The sequence below is a fragment of the Taudactylus pleione genome, unplaced genomic scaffold (genome assembly GCF_031769625.1).
Source record: "Taudactylus pleione unplaced genomic scaffold, aTauple2 ptg000135l, whole genome shotgun sequence".
NCBI lineage: Eukaryota > Metazoa > Chordata > Amphibia > Anura > Myobatrachidae > Taudactylus > Taudactylus pleione.
This window is the reverse complement of record NW_028284537.1, coordinates 8,031,546-8,058,378: the sequence shown is the minus strand read 5'-3', so window position 1 is coordinate 8,058,378 and position 26,833 is coordinate 8,031,546. Positions and strand designations below refer to the sequence as shown.

The following is a 26,833-nucleotide window of genomic DNA, read 5'->3' as shown; positions in this document are numbered from 1 at the left end:
TGGTTTGGACTGGAGTGTACTTTCGGGGGTTACAGCACCCTTAACAGTCAAGCCAGCCGGCCCTTTACTTATGACACAGGCGCACGCTTGGCACTACTTTGTTGATGCACGTGCGGCTACTGCGCACACAATTCACAAACACAGAAAATAATTTTTTTTTTGGTTTGGACTGGAGTGTACTTTCGGGGGTTACAGCACCCTTAACGGTCAAGCCAGCTGGCCCTTTACTTATGACACAGGCGCACGCTTGGCACTACTTTGTTGATGCACGTGCGGCTACTGCGCACACAATTCACAAACACAGAAAATAATTTTTTTTTGGTTTGGACTGGAGTGTACTTTCGGGGGTTACAGCACCCTTTAACGGTCAAGCCAGCCGGCCCTTTACTTATGACACAGGCGCACGCTTGGCACTACTTTGTTGATGCACGTGCGGCTACTGCGCACACAATTCACAAACACAGAAAATATATTATTTTTTTAGCACTTGGGGGGAGCACCCCTGATGGACAGAGCACCCCCTGGACAACACTACAGCACTCCTTTAGGACTGGGACACTGCACAGGACTTTGGAGTGGACACAGCCCCTATGGAGAACTGACTGCACAACACAGTCCAGCCAGCCCCTATGGACTTTGAAGTAGTGGACACAGCCCCTATTAACAACAGCAGCACAGCACAACACAGCCAGCCCCTATGGACTTTGAAGTAGTGGACAACAGCAGCACTACACTACACTACACTACACTACACAGCCCTAACTCCCACCCTCCCTCTTCACTGTCCACAGCCGAGTGAGAAAATGGCGCCGACGCGGGTACCTTATATAGGATCCAAAACCCGCGAGACTCGGAAGGCGGGATGATGACGTTTTGCCTCGATTTCAGATCCGAGTCAGGCGGGAAAAGTCGAGCCTGATTCGGATCGGACTCGGATCGGGGGGGCTTGGGGGGGTTCGGATTTCAGAAATCCGAACCCGCTCACCCCTAATATATATATATATATATATATATATATATATATATCTCTATATGGCCGGATTAAGGCTTGTGGGGGCCCTGGGGCAACTAAGTTGTGGGGGCCCCCACCAAGCCACACGGAGACTACAGATACACTACCCCATCCTCCTCCCAAACACACTGCCCGTCCTCCTCCCAGACACACTGCCCCCATCCTCCCAGACACACTGCCTCCAAGCTCCTCCCAGACACACTGCCTCCAAGCTCCTCCCAGACACACTGCCTCCAAGCTCCTCCCAAACACACTGCCCCATCTTCCACCAGACACACTGCCCCATCCTCCCAGACACACTGCCCCATCCTCCTTCCAGACAAACTGCCTCAATCCTCCCCACAGACACATTGCCCCCATCCTCCTCCCACACACTGCCCCCATTCTCTCAAACACACCGCCCGCATCCTTCAATCAGATTCACTGCCCCATCCTCCTCCCAGAAACACTGGTCCCATCTTACTCCAAGATACACTGCCCGCATCCTCCTCCCAGATACACTGCCTCTATCCTCCTCCCACACACATTGCCTCCATCCTTCTCTCAGACACACTGCCTCCATCCTCCTCCCAGATACATTGCCTCCATCCTCCTCCCAAACACACTGCCCCAAGTTCTGTGTAATGTTTTTATTGGCTCGGCTGAACCTCAGGTATCTAATGTGTGCAGTCACATAGCTCCTGCAGCTTCTTTTCAGGCAATGCTGTTCTCATATTCTGTAGGGAGTGGGAATCCCATGGTGGGGCCAATTGGGGTGCAGCGCCATAATGTCACTATCAGTGCCTCACCGGCTGGCCCTCTCTTCTACTCTAGCCCACCCAGCAGCCCGCCTTCTCCTTCTCTGTATTGCATCCATGGGCCGGACAGGAGTAGAAAAGAAGACTGGCCAGTCTAATAGTGTGGTCGACTGGTCCCATTGTGGAATTCCCATACGCCACTAATTTAAGACTGGGCAGCATCCAGAAATTGGCAACCCTACTTCGCCCCCTCACGACATAAAACTGCAGTTCATGGGCCTATGAAGAGGTGATGGGGCCAAAGTGACGTGATTCTCATATAATCGCATTAAATTGGCCTCGCCCCCTACCTAAAGACATGCTAATCAATGCTGTGAGTAGGCGGGACTCCAATTACGGGCATCGGCCCATATGGGTACTCAGAAACCCTCCCTGCATGCACCACTGTTAAGATAATACTATAGCTATCTGTCTGAGGCTGCATGTAACACCTACTACAAGTAATAAAGTATAATTATGATTGCATTATATATAGGGTATTATACTCATTATTAAAAAAAATTAAGGAAATAAGTTGCTGAGGAGTTCTTTGACTTTAAAGAGGACTGAGGCAGGCTCTAAATAACCTTTATATTGTTGATAACTATAAGTACTTAGGGGCAAATTCCACAGTATGCCCCTAAACACTCCGTTACTTAGGTAACCGACTTGCCGCAAGTTGCTGCATCAAATACCAAAGCTGATTCGAAAAGTACCTGTCCCCATGAGCCCTTACACTGATGATTCTGCCGTTAATTAGTAGGTGGAAATTCACACTGCCGAGTCTGACCCCACATGTGTGAACGAATGCGCGTGGTGAGGGCTGGCATAGGCGGAAGGAATAGGAGCAGGTATTATGAGGTATGTTGATGCTGCATTCATTAAAAAAAAGCAGCTCTATGACGGTATATGGGTGTGTACCCTTTGCAGTGTGGTGCCTGACAAAGGACGATCAGTTACCTTTTCGTATTGCTTTCATAATCAAATGTCTGCGCAGTGGTGATTGTTCCCGCGCTGTCGATCTGAAATCCTGTGTTTCCTGGTGTAGTTCTGACAGAGTACTGTAAACAGATCAAAACATTAGTATTCAATTCGCAGGTAATTGTAATAGGGAAGTCCAAAAAACAAATTTTATTGATAAACATTGATATGAGAGGATTTGTATTCATTGTTGTTGCTGTTTCTTTAGTCTTGTGGTAGAAATAAAGCAAGTACAGTGCTAACTCTCTTTTGCTAAATCTATTGGTGTGAAACAGAAGATAGATATAATATCGATGATGTTTGAAAGCATTCTAGTAGGGATCTCACAGCCCCATCTCTTCTCTTCTCTAACATTGACTCATATATAGTAGGGATCTCACAGCCCCATCTCTTCTCTTCTCTTCTCTAACATTGACTCATATATAATATACATAACACTTGAAATACTTGCGATAATCATACTTGCTGACTTTTAAATCTCCTCTCCTGGAGAAGCCCAGAGAGGAGATACTGATGGCAGCTGATGGGGGTGGGGCTGGACTATTTGCGTTGTCATTATGCTGGGAATAGCGGCTCTATAATGAAGGAGATGCGTCAGAATGATGTGATTATCACAGAATCACATTATTTTCATCATTATTCTCTCCATCCGGGCCACTTCACTATAAAGTGGGTGAAATGTGTGAGACCGTCCACTCTGGAGTCTCACAGAATTTCCGGGAGAATGGGTAAGTATGGCGATAATGCTTAACCACTTGCCTGGCATGGTCACATCATTTGCGACCACACCAGGCCATGCATTATCTGACATGGTCACAAATACGTGACCAGTCAGAAACGCATGCTGGGCGGCTGCAGGGAGATAATCGGCCAGCAGCCACCAATGGCAGAGGGAATGCCCGGCCCCTCTGCATCCTATCGGGCAGCACAGCAGGACCCCCCACCCGGCAGCTGAAGAGAGGTGCAGACATTGGGGAAATGCAAATGAAGCAGCCCTCAGCCCCCCAGTGTATATCTGGCGGTTGCTCAGAGTAGTTGCCGAGGAACTGCAAAGTTGCGATGTTGTGATGGAAACATAATCGATGGTCCGATATATTAATGACCGATATGTAAATATCAATATTGATGCTATGTGTTTAAAAAAAATATATATATTTTTTTTAAATAAAATTATGTTGGATCAGTTATAAATAGACATTCTTGACCTAATTGAATCACAAAAAGAAAAATCAATTCAGAGCGTTTTTTGGAAAAAATATTAGCCAGCTAAGGCCCATATTCAATTAGCCACGAAAAGTCGGAATCCGCGAAAAAGTATCACCGATTGCGACTTTTTGCCAGGCGGAAACTTATCTGTATCCAGTTGCAAACACTTTTCGTGTACACGAAAATGCAATGTCATAGGCGAAAAAGATTCGCCTCTGCATAGGTGGAGAAAAAAAGTGCAAAATCGCAATTTTGGGGTGGAAAGGTGGGGAAACCACTCAGCACCTTTGGGACAGCCCCCCAAAGGATAACTGCATAAAAAAACTAAAAAATTAGGAACACCCAAAAAAGAACTTTGAAAAAGGACCGAAAAAGTGCAAAGTTGGGGTACAAACTTTAAAACTATCGAAATAGACTTTTGGGGGGTCTGCAAGTATGGGTGAGGTGTTTTTTGGATTGCAGGTGCTTGCTTCAGGTGCGTTTTTTATGTGTTTTTAAATTTTACTTTAGTGACTTTAAGCCATGCTTGCACCCATTTTCAAGTACCCCAAATTTGACAGAACTAATTATTTTCACCAAAAAAAATAGCTTGATGCCATTCTTCACCACTAGTGCAAAGACGCTAATTAGAAGAAATTGACACACCTTAAGTACCCCAAATAGCTTTATTAGGGCTATTCGGGGGCATGTACATTGATCCCCAATGTTAGTGCATCTTTTAGGGGGTGTCAGAATGATTTCTCCAATTCTATCAGCACTTTTCGCCTGGTTTGCATTCACCGGGTTGCCATCTCGCATCTTTTGGAATTGAATAGGGCGAATCGCGGGTATGCGCGTGATAAGTTTCCGTGGCTAAAATACGCAATGTAGGCGAAAAGTCCAGCAGGCGAAAAAGTATCGCGGGTGCGAAACTAATTGAGTACGGCCCTAAGTGGTAAAAGCAATAAACTGATATCATGTTATAGACCACCAAAGTGGGTGGCTCGTTGTAAGAAAGGTTATGATTCCTGCCCACCAGGGATGTAAATAATAAAAACTAAAGACTCCGGGGCCTATTCATCATCGAAGGCCGTATGGCCTCCGATGATTTAGTATTGATCTCGCTGCAAAGGATACTTAAGTATAAAACTCGCAGCGGTGGATAGATTACACTGGAGTAATTCATCATTGCTCCGGTGTGGGGACAGCTACTCCGAAAAGCCATTGTCCCCTCAGTTAGTATTGCGGCTACAGATGTAGCTGCATTAATTACCTTCTCTGGCCCGGCTATGCATGCGTGATCCAAGGTCACGCATGTGCACAGCCGCTGGGGAGTCCATGAGAAGGCGGTGGAGGGATCCACTCGGATCCCTCTTCGCATCCCCGGAACTCCTCCCCATAGGAAGGAGTGGGGCTATGAGAGCAAGCGTCGTCTGAAGATGGCGCTTGTTCTCTGCCGCAAACTCCGAAAACTTTGAGAATATCAGGGGGTCCTCTCGGACCTCTAATAATGAATGGCCCGGTAACTAAAATATGCGGAAACTAGAGTTTTAGCAGCCGTTTCACTTTTGGACCACATGGTTTTTTTTTTTAATTCTTATTGGGCAACATCTGGCTTTGGGGGGGGCACATTTAGCTTAATTTTCTGAATTTTATTGTTTCTATAAACATTTGTTATATAGGAAATTCATTCCTGCAAATTGCACAACTGATAACATATCTTTATTAAATATCTTTCATTGATAATAATAAATAATGGTTTGCTATTATAATCTTACAATTATGAGCTGCAAGTCGTACACAACAGGCAAGTGTATGTACTCAGTGGTTTTGCCATAATAATAATAGAAAAAAACATATGACATAATGGTCAGTTATTGATTTATGCGATTACCAGGCTGCGACGTACTAAGTACAAAACAGTTTCTTAGTAACTAACTAATATGCTCTGTGCACTACACAAGGATAAACAAAGGCGGGATGAACTGGCCAGTAATTTAATAGGTTGATTTAGGAATTTAGGATTATGCCAGTTGCTAAAATGAACTGTGCTTACAATACATTACTCAAAAAAATGAAACATTTTGATAAGATAATAGCCGATGCATACACTGCAGTCTCACATGAGGCAGAGCTATTTTAATAAAGGCGAACAAAGAACATTTGTTATGGGTCTATTTATTTATTTATTAACAGTTTCTTATATAGCGCAGGATATTCCGTTGCGCTTTACAATTGGAAACATTGATAGAAGAAAACAGGGTAATAACAGACAGACATAGAGGTAAGAGGGCCCTGCTTGCAAGCTTACAATCTATAGGGAAATAGGCATTGATACATAAGGATAGGTGATCTATATTGCAATTTGGTCTGGCCAGAATGCAGAGTTTCTTGGTGGGCTGCATGATCCAGTCACACAGGAATGTCGGCAAAATGTCAGGAGTATGTGAAAGAAAGACAATATGTGAGGTTATGTGTGGACTGTGAGAGGGGATGTGATAAGACATGGAAGCTATGAAGGTTATGTGGTCGGTTCTGGAATCTGATAAGCTTTTCTGAAGAGGTGAGTTTTCAGGGAACGCTTGAAGGATTGAAGAGTAGAGGTAAGTCTTATTGTGTGTGGTAAGGCATTCCATAGAGTGGGTGCAGCCCGAAGAAAGTCCTGTAACCGTAAATGGGAGCAAGTAATGCGCGGGGATGAGAGACGCAGATCTTGTGCTGAGCGGAGAGGTCGGGTTGGGAGATATTTTGAGATGAGTGAAGAGATCTATGTTGGTGTAATTCGGTTAATGGCCTTATGTGTAAGTAACAGTATTTTGTATTGAATACGATAGAAAACCGGCAACCAATGGAGGGACTGACAGAGCGGGGCAGCAGACGATGAACGTTTAGCAAGGAAGATAAGCCTCGCAGCTGCATTCATAATGGATTGTAATGGTGATAGCCTGTTTTTGGGAAGACCAGTAAGGAGACTATTGCAATAGTCAATGCGGGAAATAATGAGTGCATGGATTAGAGTTTTTGTAGTGTCTTCTGTGAGATATGGTCGAATTTTGTATATGTTTTTTAGATGTATGTAACATGATTTTGAGACAGATTGAATGTGGGGAACAAAGGACAATTCAGAATCAAGGATGACACCAAGGCAGCGAGCTTGTGGGGTGGGGTGGATTGTTGAGTTATCAACAGTGATAAAGAGATCAGATTGGTAACTGTTATTGGCCGGTGGAAATATAATTAATTCTGTTTTAGAAATATTAAGTTTCAGGTAGCGAGATGACATCCAAGATGAAATGGCAGAAATACATTCAGTGACACGGACCAATACAGATGGTGATAAATCTGGAGAGGATAGGTAGATTTGAGTATCATCCGCATACAGATGGTACTGAAATCCAAAAGAGCGGATTAGTTTGCCAAGAGAGGTGGTCTAGCAGCACAGGTGGGGAAGGGGACACCATTAGCAAAGGCATCTGGGTAGTAAGGGCCCTATACAAGCTTACTTATCAAGGGCAAGTCTCATAGGAAGATAACAGAATGAATCTGCTACTTCAAGAATATCTTATCTAAATTCTAAATTAAGCAGTTACTACAGTCTCAATCTTAACCTAAAGCTGGGTACACACTAGACGATGTCATCCGATGGACATATCGTCCACATCGGCCAGTGTGTACCGGCTATGCCGCTGACGATGCGCGATCCCATGTGTCGTCAGCGGCAACGCCCGTCGCACCTGCATGCAGATCCAACAGGTGAGATCGTCAGCGGGGGCCATGCTGCCAAATGCAACATGGCCCCCCTGCTGTTATTACGTCGCTGCTGGCATTGGCAACCCCCGCCGGGACCCGCCGCTCACAATATTGGGCTGGGTACACATCATTTAGTGTGTAACCAGCATAACAGTCTAAAACCACTAAAACTTATTCAAACCTGGCATTAGCTTAGTAATAAATCTAAAATGATGTAACTATAGAACAGGGGTGTACAAACTTTTTTGGTCCACAGGAGACAGTGCTCATTTGAAGGGGCTACATTAAAATGTTACTTGCTTAAACATGTAAAGTACAATAGCTTTGTAGCAATGTAATTTGAGCCTTGCCACTCAGCATTGTTAAAATACCCAAATAGACTTTCTGGCCATGCACCTCCAGAGCTGACATAGCCAACCTCTTGTATTGGATGTTGTCATGTCACATAGGTAGCGAGCCATGCCCTTCCCTGTAACATATGTGACTATCCTCATCTCTATAGTACAACATTCTCCCCCTCCCCCAATTCACCTCTATAGTAACACATTCTCACTGTCTCCCACCTCATCTCTGCAGTAACAAATTCTTCCCCTCCCTACCTCATCTCTATAGTAACACATTCTCCCCACCCCCACCTCATCTCTATAGTAACACATTCTCCCCACCCCCACCTCATCTCTATAGTAACACATTCTCCTCGTGTCCCACCTCATCTCTATAGTAACACATTCTCCCCTCCCCCACCTCATCACTATAGTAACACATTCTCCCCTCCCCACCTCATCGCTATAGTAACACATTCTCCCCTCCCCACCTCATCGCTATAGTAACACATTCTCCTCATCCCCCACCTCATCTCTATAGTAACACATTCTCCCCTCCCCCACCTCATCGCTATAATAACACATTCTCCTCATCCCCCACCTCATCTCTATAGTAACACATTCTCCCAATCCTCACCTCATCTCAACAGTAACACATTCTCCCCATCCCCCACCTCATCTCTATAGTAACACATTCTCCCCTCCCCCACCTCATCTCTATAGTAACACATTCTCCCTGTCTCCCACCTCATCTCTGCAGTAACACATTCTCCTCATCCCCCACCTCATCTCTATAGTACCACATTCTCTCCTCCCTACCTCATCTCTATAGTAACACATTCTCCCCTCCCTACCTCATCTCTATAGTAACACATTCTCCCCTCCCTACCTCATCTCTATAGTAACACATTCTCCCTGTCTCCCACCTCATCTCTATAGTAACACATTCTCCTCATCCCCCACCTCATCTCTATAGTAACACATTCTCCCCTCCCCCACCTCATCTCTATAGTAACACATTCTCCAACTCCCCCACTTCACCTCTATAGTAACACATTCTCCCCACCCCACCTCATCTCTATAGTAACACATTCTCCCCTCCCCACCTCATCTCTATAGTAACACATTCTCCCCTCCCCACCTCATCTCTATAGTAACACATTCTCCCCTCCCCACCTCATCTCTATAGTAACACATTCTCCAACTCCCCCACTTCACCTCTATAGTAACACATTCTCACTGTCTCCCACCTCATCTCTGCAGTAACAAATTCTTCCCCTCCCTACCTCATCTCTATAGTAACACATTCTCCCCACCCCCACCTCATCTCTATAGTAACACATTCTCCCCTCCCTACCTCATCTCTATAGTAACACATTCTCCCCTCCCTACCTCATCTCTATAGTAACACATTCTCCCCTCCCTACCTCATCTCTATAGTAACACATTCTCCCTGTCTCCCACCTCATCTCTATAGTAACACATTCTCCTCATCCCCCACCTCATCTCTATAGTAACACATTCTCCCCTCCCCCACTCATCTCTATAGTAACACATTCTCCAACTCCCCCACTTCACCTCTATAGTAACACATTCTCCCCACCCCACCTCATCTCTATAGTAACACATTCTCCCCTCCCCATCTCTATAGTAACACATTCTCCCCTCCCCACCTCATCTCTATAGTAACACATTCTCCCCTCCCCACCTCATCTCTATAGTAACACATTCTCCCCTCCCCACGTCATCTCTATAGTAACACATTCTCCAACTCCCCCACTTCACCTCTATAGTAACACATTCTCACTGTCTCCCACCTCATCTCTGCAGTAACAAATTCTTCCCCTCCCTACCTCATCTCTATAGTAACACATTCTCCCCACCCCCACCTCATCTCTATAGTAACACATTCTCCCCTCCCCACCTCATCTCTATAGTAACAAATTCTTCCCCTCCCTACCTCATCTCTATAGTAACACATTCTCCCCTCCCCACCTCATCTCTATAGTAACACATTCTCCTCGTGTCCCACCTCATCTCTATAGTAACAAATTCTTCCCCTCCCTACCTCATCTCTATAGCAACACATTCTACCCTCCCCACCTCATCTCTATAGTAACACATTCTTCCCTCCCCACCTCATCGCTATAGTAACACATTCTCCCCACCCCACCTCATCTCTATAGTAACACATTCTCCCCTCCCCACCTCATCTCTATAGTAACAAATTCTTCCCCTCCCTACCTCATCTCTATAGTAACACATTCTCCCCTCCCCACCTCATCTCTATAGTAACACATTCTCCTCGTGTCCCACCTCATCTCTATAGTAACAAATTCTTCCCCTCCCTACCTCATCTCTATAGTAACACATTCTACCCTCCCCACCTCATCTCTATAGTAACACATTCTACCCTCCCCACCTCATCTCTATAGTAACACATTCTCCCCCACCTCATCACTATAGTAACACATTCTCCCCTCCCCACCTCATCTCTATAGTAACACATTCTCACTGTCTCCCAACTCATCTCTATAGTAACACATTCTCACTGTCTCCCACCTCATCTCTATAGTAACACATTCTCCCAATCCTCACCTCATCTCAACAGTAACACATTCTCCCCTTCCCCCACCTCATCTCTATAGTAACACATTCTCCCCTCCCCACTTCATCTCTATAGTAACACATTCACCCCCTCTCCTGCATGACTTCTGAAGCAACACATTTTCCTCCCATCCCCAACACCGCTGACCTCTGTGACAATAAATTTCTGCCATCCCTGCAGTAACATATTTCTAGCACTGCAACCCCCCCCCCAGGTCTCTACCACACCCCTTATGGTGCCTTATAAATCAATGATAATAATATTGATAAGATAGATATTAGATTGAGACTGGAATACACTAGACAAAGTCTGTTCAAATCTGGTCCCCATGGCTGTACCTAATATATATAGAGAAAAAAACACCTTTAAACCAATAATACTTAATAAACCCAACATTATTTCAGCATTTCCATCTATACCCCTCTGGTAAGAATTTCTAACTGCTTCCCTTTTCGGAACTTGCCAGAACAAGTGCATAACTACCATAGGTGCGTTTTCTGCAGCTGCTATGGGCCCACAACTGTGAAAGTTCCATGTATTATATACATTATTTACCATTGGTTGGTACAGTAAGGAACCTTACAAACTTTTGCTATGGGGCCAACAATTATCTTGTTATTCCCCTGTTTTTAGGAGGACATTGAATTACAATACACAGTTTCAGACAACCTCAGTTACCCACTATTTACATCTATTTCAGTGACTGCATATTTCTATTTACACTGTTTAAAAAGTTTTTTAAACAAATCAATGTATCCGACCTATACAGTGGAATGATTCTTCCATTTTATTATAATTTTTTTGTTATTAGTACTGCACCTCATTATCTTAAATTGACTGTTGGTCTCTCGCTACAGTATATGCTTTTAACCATCCCATTACTATATGCCTTATTCGTGTTGGGTATGAAATGCCAATGGCATAGAAGCCGTCGGTTGAAATCCCAACCCTGGAAGCCCGACACATCATAATTCCGACGCCAGCTGGTAAGTACATTTAACCCTCCCATCTCCCCCCTAACCCTAACCCTCCCTTGGGGGTGCCTAACCCTAAGTCCCCCCCATGGTGCCTAACCATAACACCCCCTCCCTGCACCCTAAACCTTGCCCTTTTGGGGGGTGCCTAACCCTAGCCTACCCCCCGGTGGTGCCTAACTAACCTAAACCTAACCCTTCCGGGGGGTGCCTAACCCTAAGTCCCCTCGGGGGTGCCTAAACCTAACCCCCCCTGCGGCTAACAGGTCGCGACGCCCGGCTAACCTACATTCGGTATGCCAGGTATCAGTATTTTGGCGTGGGGCTAATGATAGGCATCAGTATTTAGATGCCTATCTTTAGACCCATGCCGGCTTTCAGTGTCGGGATTCTGGCGGTCGGCATTTCGACCGCCGGCATCCTGACTACATCCTTTCTTATTCAATTGACAGTATTATGTATATATATATATATATATATGTCAATTTATTATTTATTAAATATTCCCAGTCTCAACAGTGTCATGTTCCAGACATTACAAAAATGCTTTAGAACTTGTGAGAGTATTACCTGCAATACGTCATTATCCGGGTCCTTAGCTGCCACTTTGTAAATGACTGTGGAAACGATGGTGTTTTCAGCAATATAAACCTCTGCATCTGGTGGGAAGAAAGAAAAGTAAGATAGATGTGCTCCTAGCAATTATTTAATTTTAGAATTTACTTCAGACGTCACTAGAAAACATCAGCTACCAGAGTATTACCAGCAATAATGCACATTATGAAGCGGCCTTTAATGAAGGACAGAAAAAGTCTATTTTACTATTTTACTTTTTTATATATTATTCACTGTTTAACACACAAAACAAATAAACAGACCTTGTTTCATCTATTTTATAACTATGGAAACTGTCTCTTGCTATTGAATTGTTTGTGCCGCTGGGCTCAAGTTCCGCGGGCGCCCATTACATTTTGTAGAAAACTTTTTGCCTTTAACCTATATTTTTGTTTTTCCTTTTCATCTTTTTATGAGATGAACATCTTAGATAGGGTCTTTGTAAGACACCAGGGTGCCAGTGTGCAAATGTCAGTGCCCCCCCTGAAAGTATAGCGTTGATGCATGCACTGAAGACAACAAAGTTTTGTTTCCCAGTTAGAGCTACACATGACTACTCCTCCCAACTTTTAAGCAGGTAAAATTGGTACAAAATAAGTCCAGCCTCAGTTATATGCAAACCCAGGGCCGCAACTAGGAGGTTTGGGGCTAAGGGGACACGTGACCCGTGTGCCGGACTTGAGGGAGTGCTGGGTAGAGGCTGCCGGTAGGCTAAGTTGCTGCCCTTGTGGGTTTGGAACTGCATCCGGGCCTTCAGAGGCACAGAGACACTGTCAGTGTGGTGCCGGTTGCAAGCCAATCAGTACTCGCGGAGCGGCAGACAATCAGCAGAGGCTGCCGGTCCGTGAGCTCCAATTGGTTCGCGAGCGGAGCCACATTACAATGACAGCAGTACTGTCAGTTCCACAGTGTGTGTCAGCCCCGTCCCGCGCCACCCTGAGCTCACGGACCGCACAACACTGGCAGGTAAGAAAAGGTTCGATGGGGCCTTGCTGTGGCTTAATGTAAAAGAGGCCTTACTGTGGCATAATGTGTAAGGAGCTTTACTGTGGCATAATGTGTAAGGAGCCTTACTGTGGCATAATGTGTAAGGAGATTTACTGTGGCATAATGTGTAAGGGGAATTACAGTGGCTTAATGTATAAGGGACATTACTGTGTGGCATAATGTGTAATAAGGGGCATTATTGTGTCACAAAACCACACACCCTTTTCTTCCTCTATGTTGTATTTTTATGGGGGGCGCCAATTTATGGCCTTGCCCCGGGTAACAAAAATCCTAGTTTCGGCCCTGGCAAACCACATCCCTATCTTTTACAAGACATGCCCTAATCCACTCCCACTTGTCAACAATGCACCACCCATTTCCACAGAGAAGCCACACCTCTCTGGGGCCCACCAATCAGGACTGACTTGCTGTAATGCAGACAGTTAAGAGATATTTATGACGCCGATTGGTGGAAACTTAAGACAATAAAATAAAAAAAATTTAAAATGTGTGGAGTTTAGTAAGAATTACGGTAAGCAACATTTTCAAAAATATTTGTTTGATCCTTTTCTTTTTAACATTTGAATGGGCTGTATTCCCAACCAATCAGCTCCTAACTGTCACATTACAGACTGTGTTTGAAAAATGACAGTTAGGAGCTGATTGGTTGAAACTTTATCACTCTCCAAAGGTTAGTGCATCAGCCCCCTGGTGTGGTAAGCTGTGTAGTACCTCTTTCAGCCAGGGTTCCAGTGAAGACTGGGGCTTTGTTGACCTTTGAAATCTCGATAACAATAGATGAGGTCGCAGTTGTCCCTTTGCTGTCTTTAATGAGAATTTGGAGGGTATATAGAGGAACCGCTTCAAAGTTCAGTTTTGGCGTGTTAGTTGTTATTAGCTAGAAAGAAGAATTGAGTCAAAGATAAGTAAAAATTCATTGATTTAGATTAATATACTAAAACTCCTTCAAGCAACTGAGGGCCTGATTTAGAGATATACAGATTTGCAGAGCTAGCGGCTGTGCAAATCTGTCCATCTCTGATGCAAATGCAGAAGGATGTGTCAGACACCTCCTTGCTACTTTTGCAATCCCAGCACTGCGACTGACATAGGTGCAGACCCGGAAAATATCGGAGATGTACGTTCATCATCGGTTGAACGTACATCTCTAAATCAGGCCCTGAGCTGTGATACCCAAACAACTCAGTAACTCTTTCTCAGATATCTGTCTCTCTTACGTAAAGCTCTGATGGACCTACTGAAGCCATACCTTGTCCACTTGGCTCCAGAATTTATACCAGAGACACTTTTCAGTTTATCTGATATAAAAATGACCAGGTTACTTCTTAAGCAATTCATACCCCAAAGTGTAACTTGGTGCTGGATCAGTAAAACAAATCCCCGAGCTTAGTGTCATACATGAAAAAAATGTGTACACGGAAAATATATGCCACTTTATAATAGATTAGTGTCTTGCCTTGTTGGAAATTTGCAAACATAGGATTTGCTTGATCTGTCCAACATTCATCTATCCTTGCCCTGTAGTCACCAATCTATGTCCAGAGACAAACTGGTGTGGAGTGAGTTCACCTCCTCTACCCACATTTCACTTTCCTAAAGCTGTTTGAAGTAAAACTTCCCGATTACACATTTTGTTCACCTGACTTTAATGGACCAACTTAGCAGATGAGCTAATAGGTGTCACTAACATTGTGCCCTGTATCATTTTATCACAGTACAACTTCCTTGAAACTTTTAACATTGGCTCCCATTACATGTTTCTCTATATGGTACTTTCAACAAGCGCAGTTTCACATCAGAAAGTAGTGGGTAAAATAGTGTCAAACTAAGCATAATGTAGATGCCATGCAAGTCCTAGTTCCCACGGAGGTCCCACAAATTGCACCTCCCGATACCACCCCTTCCCCACCGGAGGTCACGTGAATCGGCAATAAATAACAGGGTGACATGGGAGAAAAGGAGGAAGAACATGAGGGAGATAGGAGATGGGATGAACAGAGGAAGAGAGTAGGGGAAAGAAATCTCTGCAGAGAGTACTCCAAGCTAATAGAAAAAAAGTCTCTGCGCAATAGTTAGCGACCCGGAAAATGATGGGTCTAAAATGCTAGTTTCTAAATATGTGAAAATGGACAAAGTATACTACAGTAATTTCTTTATGTTAGTGAGAATTAAAAGCCACCATATATGTCATCAATGTCTAACAAAATGAGAGGAATATATCTTCTTTTAATAATTATTCAACTATTGCTCAAATAATACCTGAATATACTGTAGGAACTGTTTTTTTGTAAATGTGAGTTAATTGATGGCAGGTAATCTAAATGCATTTTGTTATGTTCTTTTGATGTACTATTAAAATTCAGCCCACACAGATCAATAGGTGTATTAATTATACTCAGGAAGTCTGAGATGACCTGGTGTTGTGTAATTTCTATGTATATATAGTATCCTGTAAGCATGATGAAGCAATTACCTGGACAGGATGTGTAGACAAAAGCCCTTACATCTATGTCTGCATATAGATGATTGGAGCATGCTTACCTGGCTCCCCACACAGAAGGGGGTATCCAAACAGCAATATGGTCACAAGGTGTGAATAAATATAAACAGGGATTAAGGACCTCACCATATTTCATCTGTTTCTGAGGTAAAATTGATATTTCTATAACAGCTAGGAGTTCCCAAAATCACAGAAAAATACCTGAAGTATGTACACTGGACTGGTCTGATTTTAAAGCCACTAAGACTTATGGTTTGGGAGAAATTAGAAATCTAGCCAATTACACATCCTGGAGCAATCATGATGAATTTATTTTAATAGCTTATATAATAGAGATTAATGTAAACATCCATATTGCTATTACACAGGGGAAATTATGTACAGTTATTTGTACTTAGTGTAAAAGTTATGTCCTGGTATGGATCCTGGGTTAATTAGCAAGCCAGCAAGTCAGTCATGACCTCACCATGAGCATGGGAAAAGCTGATAAGAGGTATAAGAGCATGTTTCTCTGTGTCACACTTGGGGGATCAATTCTAAGTTGAAACCTGGACCTGCATTTCCTGCCATTCCCCCTGGCCAGAATTAGCTGCATGTATTTCTGTGTAAACTTCCCATTTATTTTGAAAATGCAACAGGTTTGTCTATGTAATCTGTAACCCTTTTTACTTATACCATTTCTGTAATGAAGCATTGTGATTTCTTTTGTAAATAAATTGTTCTTTTATTAGTCTATTTTCATGTATGCTCCAGAACCCAGCCTTTGAGGAAGCTATTAGGTCGCTATGGTTATGCTATAACTATTATTAGGTGGAGACCATATATCTGTGTGGTAGTTTGTGTTGTCAAGCCTGCACAATTGTTATAGAGTGTTTGAGGACCCATGGTCCCTTTATTTACCACAGGTTTTGGCAGTGGAAACATGTATGTTATACCAGGCTGAGTGGTAGAATATTCATTGTATTATATTCGACTCTCCCCTCATTTACATCAGGGCTTGGGGATAAGCATAATTGCTGTCCTGATGCTACTGTAATACTAGTCAGCGTGATACAGTCATAGGCTCTGACCTAGTCAGGGCCAAACTCTGGGATGCCTACTAGGGTCCTTGACACACTACAAGATCTTTAAAATATGCAAATTACCTTGTTTATGCTTACCAAAATTATACTCCAGAGAGATTGTGAGATATTATTATTATTATTATTATTATTATTAATACAGGTTGAGTCTCCCATATCCAAAATGCTCGGGACCAGGGGTATTTTGGATATCGGATTATTCCGTATTTTGGAATATTTGCATACTATAATGAAATATCTTGGGTATAGGACCCAAAACTAAACACAGAATGCATTTATGTTCTATATACACCTTATACACACAGCCTGCAGCTCATTTTATACAATATTTTTTATAATTTTGAGCATCAAAAAAAGTTTATGTACATACATGAAATTCATTTATGTTTCATATACACCTTATACAGACAGCCTGAAGGTTATTGTATACTGTATTTTAATGAAATTGTGCTTTAAAACAAGTTTGTGTACATTGAACCATCAGAAAGCAAAGGGCTCACATTCTCAGTCATACCAAAAATATTCCGTAATTCGGAATATTCCGTATTTCGGAATATTTGGATATGGGAGACTCAACCTGTAATAATAATTATAATAATAAACCTTACCATTACAAACTGTAATCTACAGTTACAAACCGGTCCAGTAATCTACAGTTTTAAAATGGTCCTGTAATCTACAGTTACAAACTGGTCCAGTAATCTACAGTTACAAATTGGTCCTGTAATCTACAGTTTTAAAATGGTCCTGTAATCTACAGTTACAAATTGGTCCTGTAATCTACAGTTACAAAATGATCCTGTAATCTACATTTACAAACTGGTCCAGTAATCTACAGTTACAAATTGGTCCAGTAATCTACAGTTACAAACCGGTCCAGTAATCTACAGTTTTAAAATGGTCCTGTAATCTACAGTTACAAATTGGTCCTGTAATCTACAGTTACAAAATGATCCTGTAATCTACATTTACAATCTGGTCCAGTAATCTACAGTTACAAATTGGTCCTGTAATCTACAGTTACAAGATGGTCCTGTAATCTACATTTACAAACTGGTCCAGTAATCTATAGTTACAAAGTGGTCTTGTAATTGATTCATTTTCGATGTACTGTGATAAAATCAAGTTTTAGGAAGCATAATATAATTATTGAATTTGTTATTAAATTTATTTAATAAATATAATATTCCCTTCTTTTCTGCGTATTAATAATAAAAATCTTTATCTATTGTCAGAAAGAAAGAGAGGGAGAAGCTATGTATCCCTTCCAAAATGTTTCAAATTGCACATTAAACATAATATATGTTGACCCGTTATAAATTAGTGACTTTAAAAAGAGTTTATGTAATTCCAAATTATCTTTTTCATCACTACAGGGTTTGTTTTTCCAGTATGAGATTATTTTCATATGTGGATTCAACTAACTTAACTTTGAGTCCATTTCCCAAGATGATCAATTAAAATGTAATGGATAGGTTGTAAATTCATCATACTGGGGTACGTTCTGTCAATTTCTAAATGTTACAAATATAACTTCTCACGTTAATTTGTCTCTTAAAATACAAAATATATAGCATTAAATTCTTGTTGACCAGAAACACACAGGACGACTGATCAGTGCCTGATTAACAATTAGGCTAATTAGGTTGCAGTTTAGGGCACCAAGACTTGAAGGGGGGAGGGGAGAGTTGCTACGAAGTTGGCAGCTGGGGTATAAAATAGAGAAGTACTCCATTCCATACCATATTGGCTGTGACCATACAGCTTAATTAAAGGCGCTTGTTAGTTAATAAACCATTCCAAGGTGATAAGTGTCACACTCCAGACTATTAAAACCACTTTCTTACTACTCCAGTGCCTGTCCAGGTTAGCACAGAGGTCCGCTCACGCTGCACATTGCTCCGGGCTGGTGCTGAGGTCTGTCTGTCATGCTCCTGTCCCGTCTGCTCAGAGTCCTGTTACTGAGCATGGAGATGGCTCTCCATAGCCTCTTGCTCACAACATGTCTTCCCAGCATGATGGCACACAGGCTGCACACCAGCGTTTCCTCCTAAACAACAGTATAGGTGCAGCCATGTTGGACTCTGTCACCTGATGCTCTTCCTCCACTCAGAGTGCTGCTCCCAGACCAGCTGATCGCAGCATCCAATCCCTGGGGCTCTTCCCCTATAAATTCCATTTCCGGACTGGCCTCTGCTGTCAGTACAACGGCGCTTCTTGCTGAAGTTACAGCTCAGTGCTGAGCTCCCAGGTACTCTGTATCTGAACGGTCCCAGTTCGTGATATCCAGTTCCTATATCTGGTAAACAAGTCTCCTATACCATCTTGCACACCAGTCTGGTTTTTGCCACTGAGATTTGTTCTTACAGCCACTATCGGTTCCAGCCGAAACCCCCCAACCATCATCCGATGCTTCCAACATTGCACTCATATCAATTAAGTTCCTCAATTCATCAACATGGGTCCCAACCGATCAAGTTCATCAATTCATCAATATCGGACTCTTATCAATTAAGGGCCTGATTCAGAGCCGTTCGCTATTTGCGGTCGTTCGTTCAAAAACAAGGGGTGGCTATTCAAATGATCAGTTCGCAAATTGCAGTCTGTTCACACCTCTAAGTCTGAATGAGCGAGCAAAACATACGTTCGTTTATTTGTTAAAAACGCCCCCTGGCCGCACGCACCATACGTCATGTCCGCTATTTATTAGATTAATCGAGTACATCGACCAGCGTATGAACTGCTCGCTATTCTTGTGGTTGGTTTTTGCTACCACAATCTTGCGAGCAGTTCTGGCTATAAAATAACCCAGTGACGTGGTCAATGACGCTGCTGTATTAATTATGCACACCCATAAAACGCCCGTTTTGACCTTTAAGCACGCCTGCGTTCGGATCTCCACTCCCCATTTTCAAGCACCTTCCCCTGTTACCACCCACATACGCCTCATTCTGTCACTCAAAATAGCAGGCATTCACTATATTGCGAGCACATGAATTTCGGCCGCACTGACTGGTTCGCGCATGCGTATAATGATCCGTACGCATGCGCAGATGTGCGAACATCGCTCGGAACGAGCGTACTGCCGCTAGCGAGTGGCTCTGAATGAGGGCCTAAGTTTTTTAATTCATCAACATCGGTCCCAACCGATTAAGTTCATCAATATCAGACTCATATCAAATAAGTTCTTCAATTCTTCTTTAACATCGGTCTCACACCGATCAAGTTCATCAATTCTTCATCATCGGATTCAAATTCAACAAGTTCTTCAAATCTTCAACATCGGTCTCAAACTAATCCAGCTCTTTGTCCAGCATAATCAGTCCCAATCCGATTCTGCTTATTCATTCAGCATTATCATCTCCAGTTCTCATTCCAACCTGCTGTTTACTAAAGATATTCTATTTCTGTCCTCGCCTTCGGGCCCATCATCCTCTGCAGCTCCTCTACCTCCACACAGCAATACATGAGGAGGTCCTGGCTCCAGCCATCCAGGTTTATTCCCACCTCCCAAGTCTCCTCTTCAGCCTCCCATGTCTGTTCCAGGCCAAACCAACTCTCAGACATGACAATAAGTTCTTATGCGGGGTACACACTGGCCGATATAACGTGACTGTGTCGGCGGGTTTGTACCCTCGATAAGTCTGTGAACGACATCATTCACAGAAATATTACATCTGCTCTACAGCACAGCAGATGGACGTTATATCTGGAGATATATTGGCACATTTGGCTGTGGGTACAGTGGTCATGAACCGCCAGTGACTTACAGCTCAACTGTGGCAGGCAAATTCAAATGTCCGCCCAATTGTGATGTCAGATAACACACATCGAGCGGCAGATCGGTAAGTCTGTATAGCTTACCTGATCGGCCACTGTGTCAGTGGATCTGCCCATTGGCGAATCCGTCGGCAGATTGTGCACCCAGCTTTAAAGTGACTACCAGATGTATGTATGTGACCATGGACGGGGTGTACTGTATCATGTCTCGAACATTCTATGCAATAAATCCCGCTCCTTATCGCATGCACCGTGGCGTTTATTAACGTCATATACATGAATGCTCATCACAAATAATTCCACTCGGGACAGCTCTTCCGATAAGAGCTTTGCCTCGCGATGTGAGGACTTCTGAGTTTATGACCTGGGAAACCTATTGACGGCATTTTAGTTCAAGTACATCCTACCCCATGTAACTTACTGCTAAACCTTTACTTTATGTACATTGTGCTTGAGAGCCATCTGGGAAGCCTAAAGAGCGATTGTCTTTCGAGTCTTCCTCGCATTCCCCAGAAGCCAATGTCTGCTTTACACTCTATACACATCATAAGATGTCAATATCAAATGTGTCTCTCAAATGTGCAGAATGGCGATTTCCCGAGCAGTGTAACGCACTGTGCTCTGTGGGCCTGATTCAGAGGCGCTCGCAAAAAGCGAGCACTCTCTCTTAATCAGGACGGGCGCTGTTTTTTTTAGTTGCGGACTCTTGGCCGCTCACATAGCTGTGGGTTACCACCCACAGCTATTGCGAGCGGCCAGGATGATGGTCGCGATGGTCAAGACCATCGCGACCATCGGGCTTGCGACGAGACCCTTGTGGTAGGGTTTTGTGGCCGGAAGCTCTCCCATTGACATCACTGGTGATGTCAGTGGGGCCACCCACAAGCGGCAGGCGTTCGCATGGGAACGCCTACGTTTGTGAAGCCAACCCCCACCACGCCTACAAAACGGGGCGAGCTGTCGATCAACATCGACAGCCGCCCCTTTTGTAGTGAGCCACGGAGCGAGTGCTTTTTGTGTTATGTTTGTTGAGTGCTATGCGCTTGCGAGCGGGTCTGCATTAGGCCCTGTGTTCAGCAGCATTACAGAGGGGGCTACAGATGTATCTACCTAGGGTGTCTGGAACTGTTAATCAGGCCCTGCAGCTGATGTAGAGGAATATGCTGAATCCCTTAGCATAACATGATTTGCACTACACATGCCCTGGATTTCAACTGTTGGATGCACAAGTTTTTTTTATATATTGTATGAAAAATGTTTCAATAAAATCAATTATTTTACAATAAACCAAAAAAAAAAAAACGGGTAGCGTGGCACCAGGCCTATTACAAACCAGCCGGGTGAACCTGTAAAATGGAAATTTGCCCTTAGCAACCAATCAGCTTCTAGCTATCATTTATCTGGCGCAGAGGCTGATTCACTACCGTACGCAACTGCGTATGCAATAGCGATTGCGCACGCAGTTCAACTTCGACAGTATGCTAATCCATTGCGAACGATATGCCCTCGCAGCACTACATAAGGACGCCCACTTTACCTTACACACATCCGTAATGTTTATCAAGCCTGCGAAACCATCGGTACAATGGAGTACCATCGCAGCCTCACGCACACTTGCACCAGCCCTGACCTTACTCAGGAATTGCTAACTTCACCGCACGCTATCAGGCCTCAGTCTGCGTAGGCCATTGCAGTGGATAATTTATGCACGCCCCTGCAATGGCGTTAAAACGAAGTGGCACGCCTGCGTTTGCCAGACCACCCCCCGTCACCAACCACAAATGCCACTTCCTGTCAATCACTCTGCGATGGGTCTGCGTAGCCTCTGTGATCAGAGTCCTGCCCGCAATAGCTAGTTTGCGCACGTGCATTGCGATGCATATGCATGCGCAGACCGCAACCATCGGCCAATGGCGTGCGTAATCGCAGTTGCGTATGGTAATGAATCAGCCCCACAGTCTGTAGATTAACAGAAGCTAATTAGATGCTATGGGCAACTTCACTTTATCTCTCTAGGGGGGAGATGAATCAAACCTTGGATGAGCGATAAAGCACCAACCAATCAGTTCATAACTGTCATTTTACAAACGCAGCCTGTAAACTGACAGGAGCTGATTGGTGGGTACTTTATCTCTCTCCAATTTATCTCTCTCCAAGTTTTGATATACCCCCCCCCCGAAGTTTAGATACATCTCCCCCATAATGGTAACACGGCCATAGCCACGTCAGTACAGAGTTGTTGCAATTGAGGGAAAGGGAGGGCAAAATAAATAGCCCCCTAACTCTTCATATTGGCTACAAGACCCATGCTAAAAGGCACCGATTACTGTGGGACACATTATAAATGAATCTGTGGGTATGCAAGGAAACGCCTGAGATTGTACGTATATTGTTCAGCAACGGTCGTCACTAATGTTGGCGGAATGTGCTTCTGTACTTGTTTATTGTACTTTTTTATGTACTTTTTAAATAAAGCCAAGGCAGCAGAGTGAGCACAATGGTGTTGATGGCTGGGAAAAGGAGCATGAGGCTGGGACTAGGCAACATGGAAATAAAAAAAATGTAATGACATTTTACAGTATTTTTAAATAGGGCCTGGGCAGTGGTGTGCAAAAATTATTTCTCAAGTTGTGGTCATTGTGGATAAAACACAATTGTCTAATCACTTTTTCTCCAACTTGCAGAAACTCCTGGATCTAATGTCTGATTAATTTTTACAACACATAGATGGGGGACACAATCTTTGCCACAAGCCCTAATTGGACATTTAATCTCACATTGGTCTCTCTCACATACTAAAGAAAGGGGTAAAGTGCAACTAGGTTCAACATTTTACTATATGTCTCTGGCTACTCGCAGGCCCTGTCTACTAAACTTTCACACCGAATGTATTCTGCACTGTGTTGGAACTTTTAAACTTTTCCTAGGTTTCTACATTATGGACTCCTGGTGGGGTAAGAGTATGGCCTGGCACTTTAGTCTTGTTGAGTATGAGTACACAAAGGAGACAATGGCCCTCATTCAGAGCCGTACGCTCTGAGCAGAGCGCACGCTCTGAATGAGGGCCGCCCTCCATAATTATGGAGCGTCCTCCTGGATGCTCGTATAGCTGTGGGTCACCACCCACAGCCTATACGAGCGTGCAGTTTGATGGCCGCAATGGTCTTGACCATCGCAACCATCGCCACTGCGAGCCGGAGCCTGCGGTTGAGTTTTTCAACCGCAAGGCCCGGAGTGATTTTGGCTCTATCAGAGCCAAAATCACTCCCACTGACATCACTAGTGATGTCAGTGGACCGGCTTCTGACGGTAGGCGTTCCCTTGGGAACGCCCCCGTCAGGGAGGCACGCCCCTGGCACGCCCACCAAAGGGGGCGTGCTGTCAATCAACATCGACAGCACGCCCCCTTTGATCAGACACAACGAGCGAAGGAAAGTCCTTCGCTCGTCGCGTCTGGCGCATGCGCACGACGGAGCTCCCGCCGTGTTGTGCGCATGCGCAGTGCACAACATCGACCCACTTGCGAGCGGACAGCCACTTGCGAGTGGGTCTGAATCAGGCCCAATATCCTCTCATGCAGAGTTTCCTCCCCCAGTTTAATTTAAGGATGATTTTCTAAGCCACCAGCCTTTAGTTGCTCCTAAATGCTGAGGAACTGAATATACAACAGATTAGAACTAATAAATGACATCATAACTAACTTAGGGCCTGATTCAGAGCCGCTCGTAAGCGGCCGCTCGCTCGTTCGGAACGATGTTTGCACATCTGCGCATGCGTATGGTTTTTAATACGCATGCGCGAACCAGTCAGTGCGGCCGAAAATCGTTTGTTCGCTATATAGCGAGTGCCTGCTATTTTGAGTGACAGAATGAGGCGTATGTGGGTGGTAACAGGGGAAGGTGCTTGAAAACGGGGAGTGTAGATCAGAACGCAGGCGTGCTTAAAGGTCAAAGCGGGCGTTTTATGGGTGTGCATAATTAATACAGCAGCGTCATTGACCACGTGACTTGGTTGTTTTATAGTCAGAACTGCTCGCAATATAGTGGTAGGAAAAACCAACCACAAGAATAGCGAGCAGTTCATACGCTGTTCGATGTACTCGATTAATCTAATAAATAGCGGACATGACGTATGATGCGAGCGGCCAGGGGGTGTTTTTATCAAATAAACGTCCGCATGTTTTGTTCGCTCGTTCAGACATGGAGGTGGCAACAGACCGCAAGGAGCGAATGGTTCATTTGAATAGCCACCCCCTTTTTCTGAACTAGCGAGCGCTAATTGCGATCAGCTCTGAATGAGGGCCTTAGTGAAATACATCCCTTTTCAAGAGCATTATAGCAAGAAAACATTAAAATCATAGGCATCAGGGAAACAATGTGTCCTCTTAACAATGAGAGGAGGGTCTAGAAGATACCCACAGGGTTTGCAGATTTTTTTTTGCCCCATTTTCCATGTTATAGTGGCACCCTGCACTGACTAGCCTGGGTGCTAGTTTTCACTATGACTGAGGGTCCACAATTGTAATTTCCCTGTTAGAGTAAGAATCAGCCTCTACTGGCTAGCTCAGCCTCCACGACCACATGGACCTAGTGTAAGAAGTAGAGGATCTGTGACCTATATTGTAGGCATCGGAGGAGGAGCAGTTCCATACTTACCTACTTTTACAGTGTGCCTTCCGGGAGATTAGGGAAGAGGGAGGTCCAGGTAGAAAGGGTGGAAGATCGGTGCTATGAATGCCAATGCAATTTGCAGCATAATATTGCACTGCACTGTGTCATCACACGTTCACCAGAGAAGTGGCCGGATAGGGGAGGGCTACCTACTCATCTGGGAACCAGGAGAACCCCCTGAAATATGGAGTTGTCTCCTGCAACTTCCAACAAAATAAGCAAACATGGTGTGATGCTACCCAGGTTATTGTCATGCTGGTGAAATGCGGTCGTGTGCTTTCGGGAAAATGTTTATAGTTTTGGGTTATTTAAATTAGAAATCTTGGTTTGTATTTTTATATTCTCCATACCTCCCAATTTTTTTCAGCTTTTGGAATAATGATGAACGGATGCACCACAGGATTCGAATTCACTATATAAGGTGCTCCGGCAATGTCATCAAACGGACCAGTTGTGGCAGACATCCGGGCTACCAATGTGCTCTGAGGGGCATTTTCAGGGAGAGTCACGTTGTTGGGCAGAAACAATCTTGGTGCAGCGAAGACCACTAGTGAGGAGAAAAATAAACAAATTAGAGAGGCAAGCGTAACTTTTATATATGGGACATAATATTGGTGATTGATTCCTGGCAAAATAAAGGTGCCTTATTCTTCTAGCTTACTTTCCGCAGATGAATAACTGAACTATTTAACTTATGAGATATTACAGTAAATTCGTAGTTCACAGGCAAACATTGGAGAAGTTTAATATACCTTAAGCTGGGTACACACTTAGCAATGTGTACCCAGCACGATGTTGGGTCTCGGCAGGGGTGCTGGCATCGTCAAGTGCGTACACACTTACCGATGGTGGCAGCGAATGAATGACAGGAACCATATATGCAGGATACACGTAACACTAAGGACCTCATTCAGAGCCGCTTGCAAAAAGCGAGCGCTCGCTCTGAATGAGGGCGGCCGCTTTTTTTTTTAAAAAGCCGGCCTCCTGGCCGCTCGCTAAGCCGTGGGTGACTATCCACAGCTTTTGCGAGCGGCCAGGTGATGGTCGGGATGGTCGATCAACATCGACAGCCGCCCCATTTGTAGCGAGCCCCAGAGCCCGACTATCGACTCGCTTGCGAGCGGGTCTGAATCAGGCCCTAAATACACTAAAATACATGCACAAGCTGTACATGAGAAGTGCTTCACTTTTGCTCCAAGGTGCATCTTTACGTCTCACAAAAGCTATAGCGTGTAATACTAAACCAAGCTCACAGGGAAGGTTAGAGAGAGATAAAAAAACAGTGCCAAATTGCAATTAGTAGATTATGAATAAATAAATAAAAAATTATCTATCACAAAAATTATCAATTTTGCGTAACAGTACATTTATCATATTGTGATTAATACATTAAATAGATATTAACACAAATTAAAACACATATGAAATTAATATTACTAGTTTATTATTTATTCTGTAATACTGTAGATAATATTATTCTTTAATTCGCTCATCTTTCATTTAAATTGGAAGTTAGCGCTGCTCTTCATCTGTATAATCTAAAAAAAAAATTTATATGCACCTATTTAG

The 26,833-nt window shown here is 43.8% G+C and overlaps 1 protein-coding gene across 1 annotated transcript in view; it reads right to left on the bottom strand.

The window, feature by feature from the left end:
* The window catches only part of LOC148522996 (cadherin-related family member 3-like), a 131,196-nt gene that overhangs the window by 72,039 nt on the left and 32,324 nt on the right, over nt 1–26,833 (bottom strand). Inside the window, exons 3-6 of the mRNA XM_088473436.1 lie at nt 25,615–25,811; nt 13,944–14,109; nt 12,180–12,268; nt 2,749–2,849 (exon numbers count right to left, since the gene is read on the bottom strand). Of these exons, the coding sequence (XP_088329562.1) occupies nt 2,749–2,849; nt 12,180–12,268; nt 13,944–14,109; nt 25,615–25,811 (553 nt within the window). The remainder of the gene's footprint in view (nt 1–2,748; nt 2,850–12,179; nt 12,269–13,943; nt 14,110–25,614; nt 25,812–26,833) is intronic.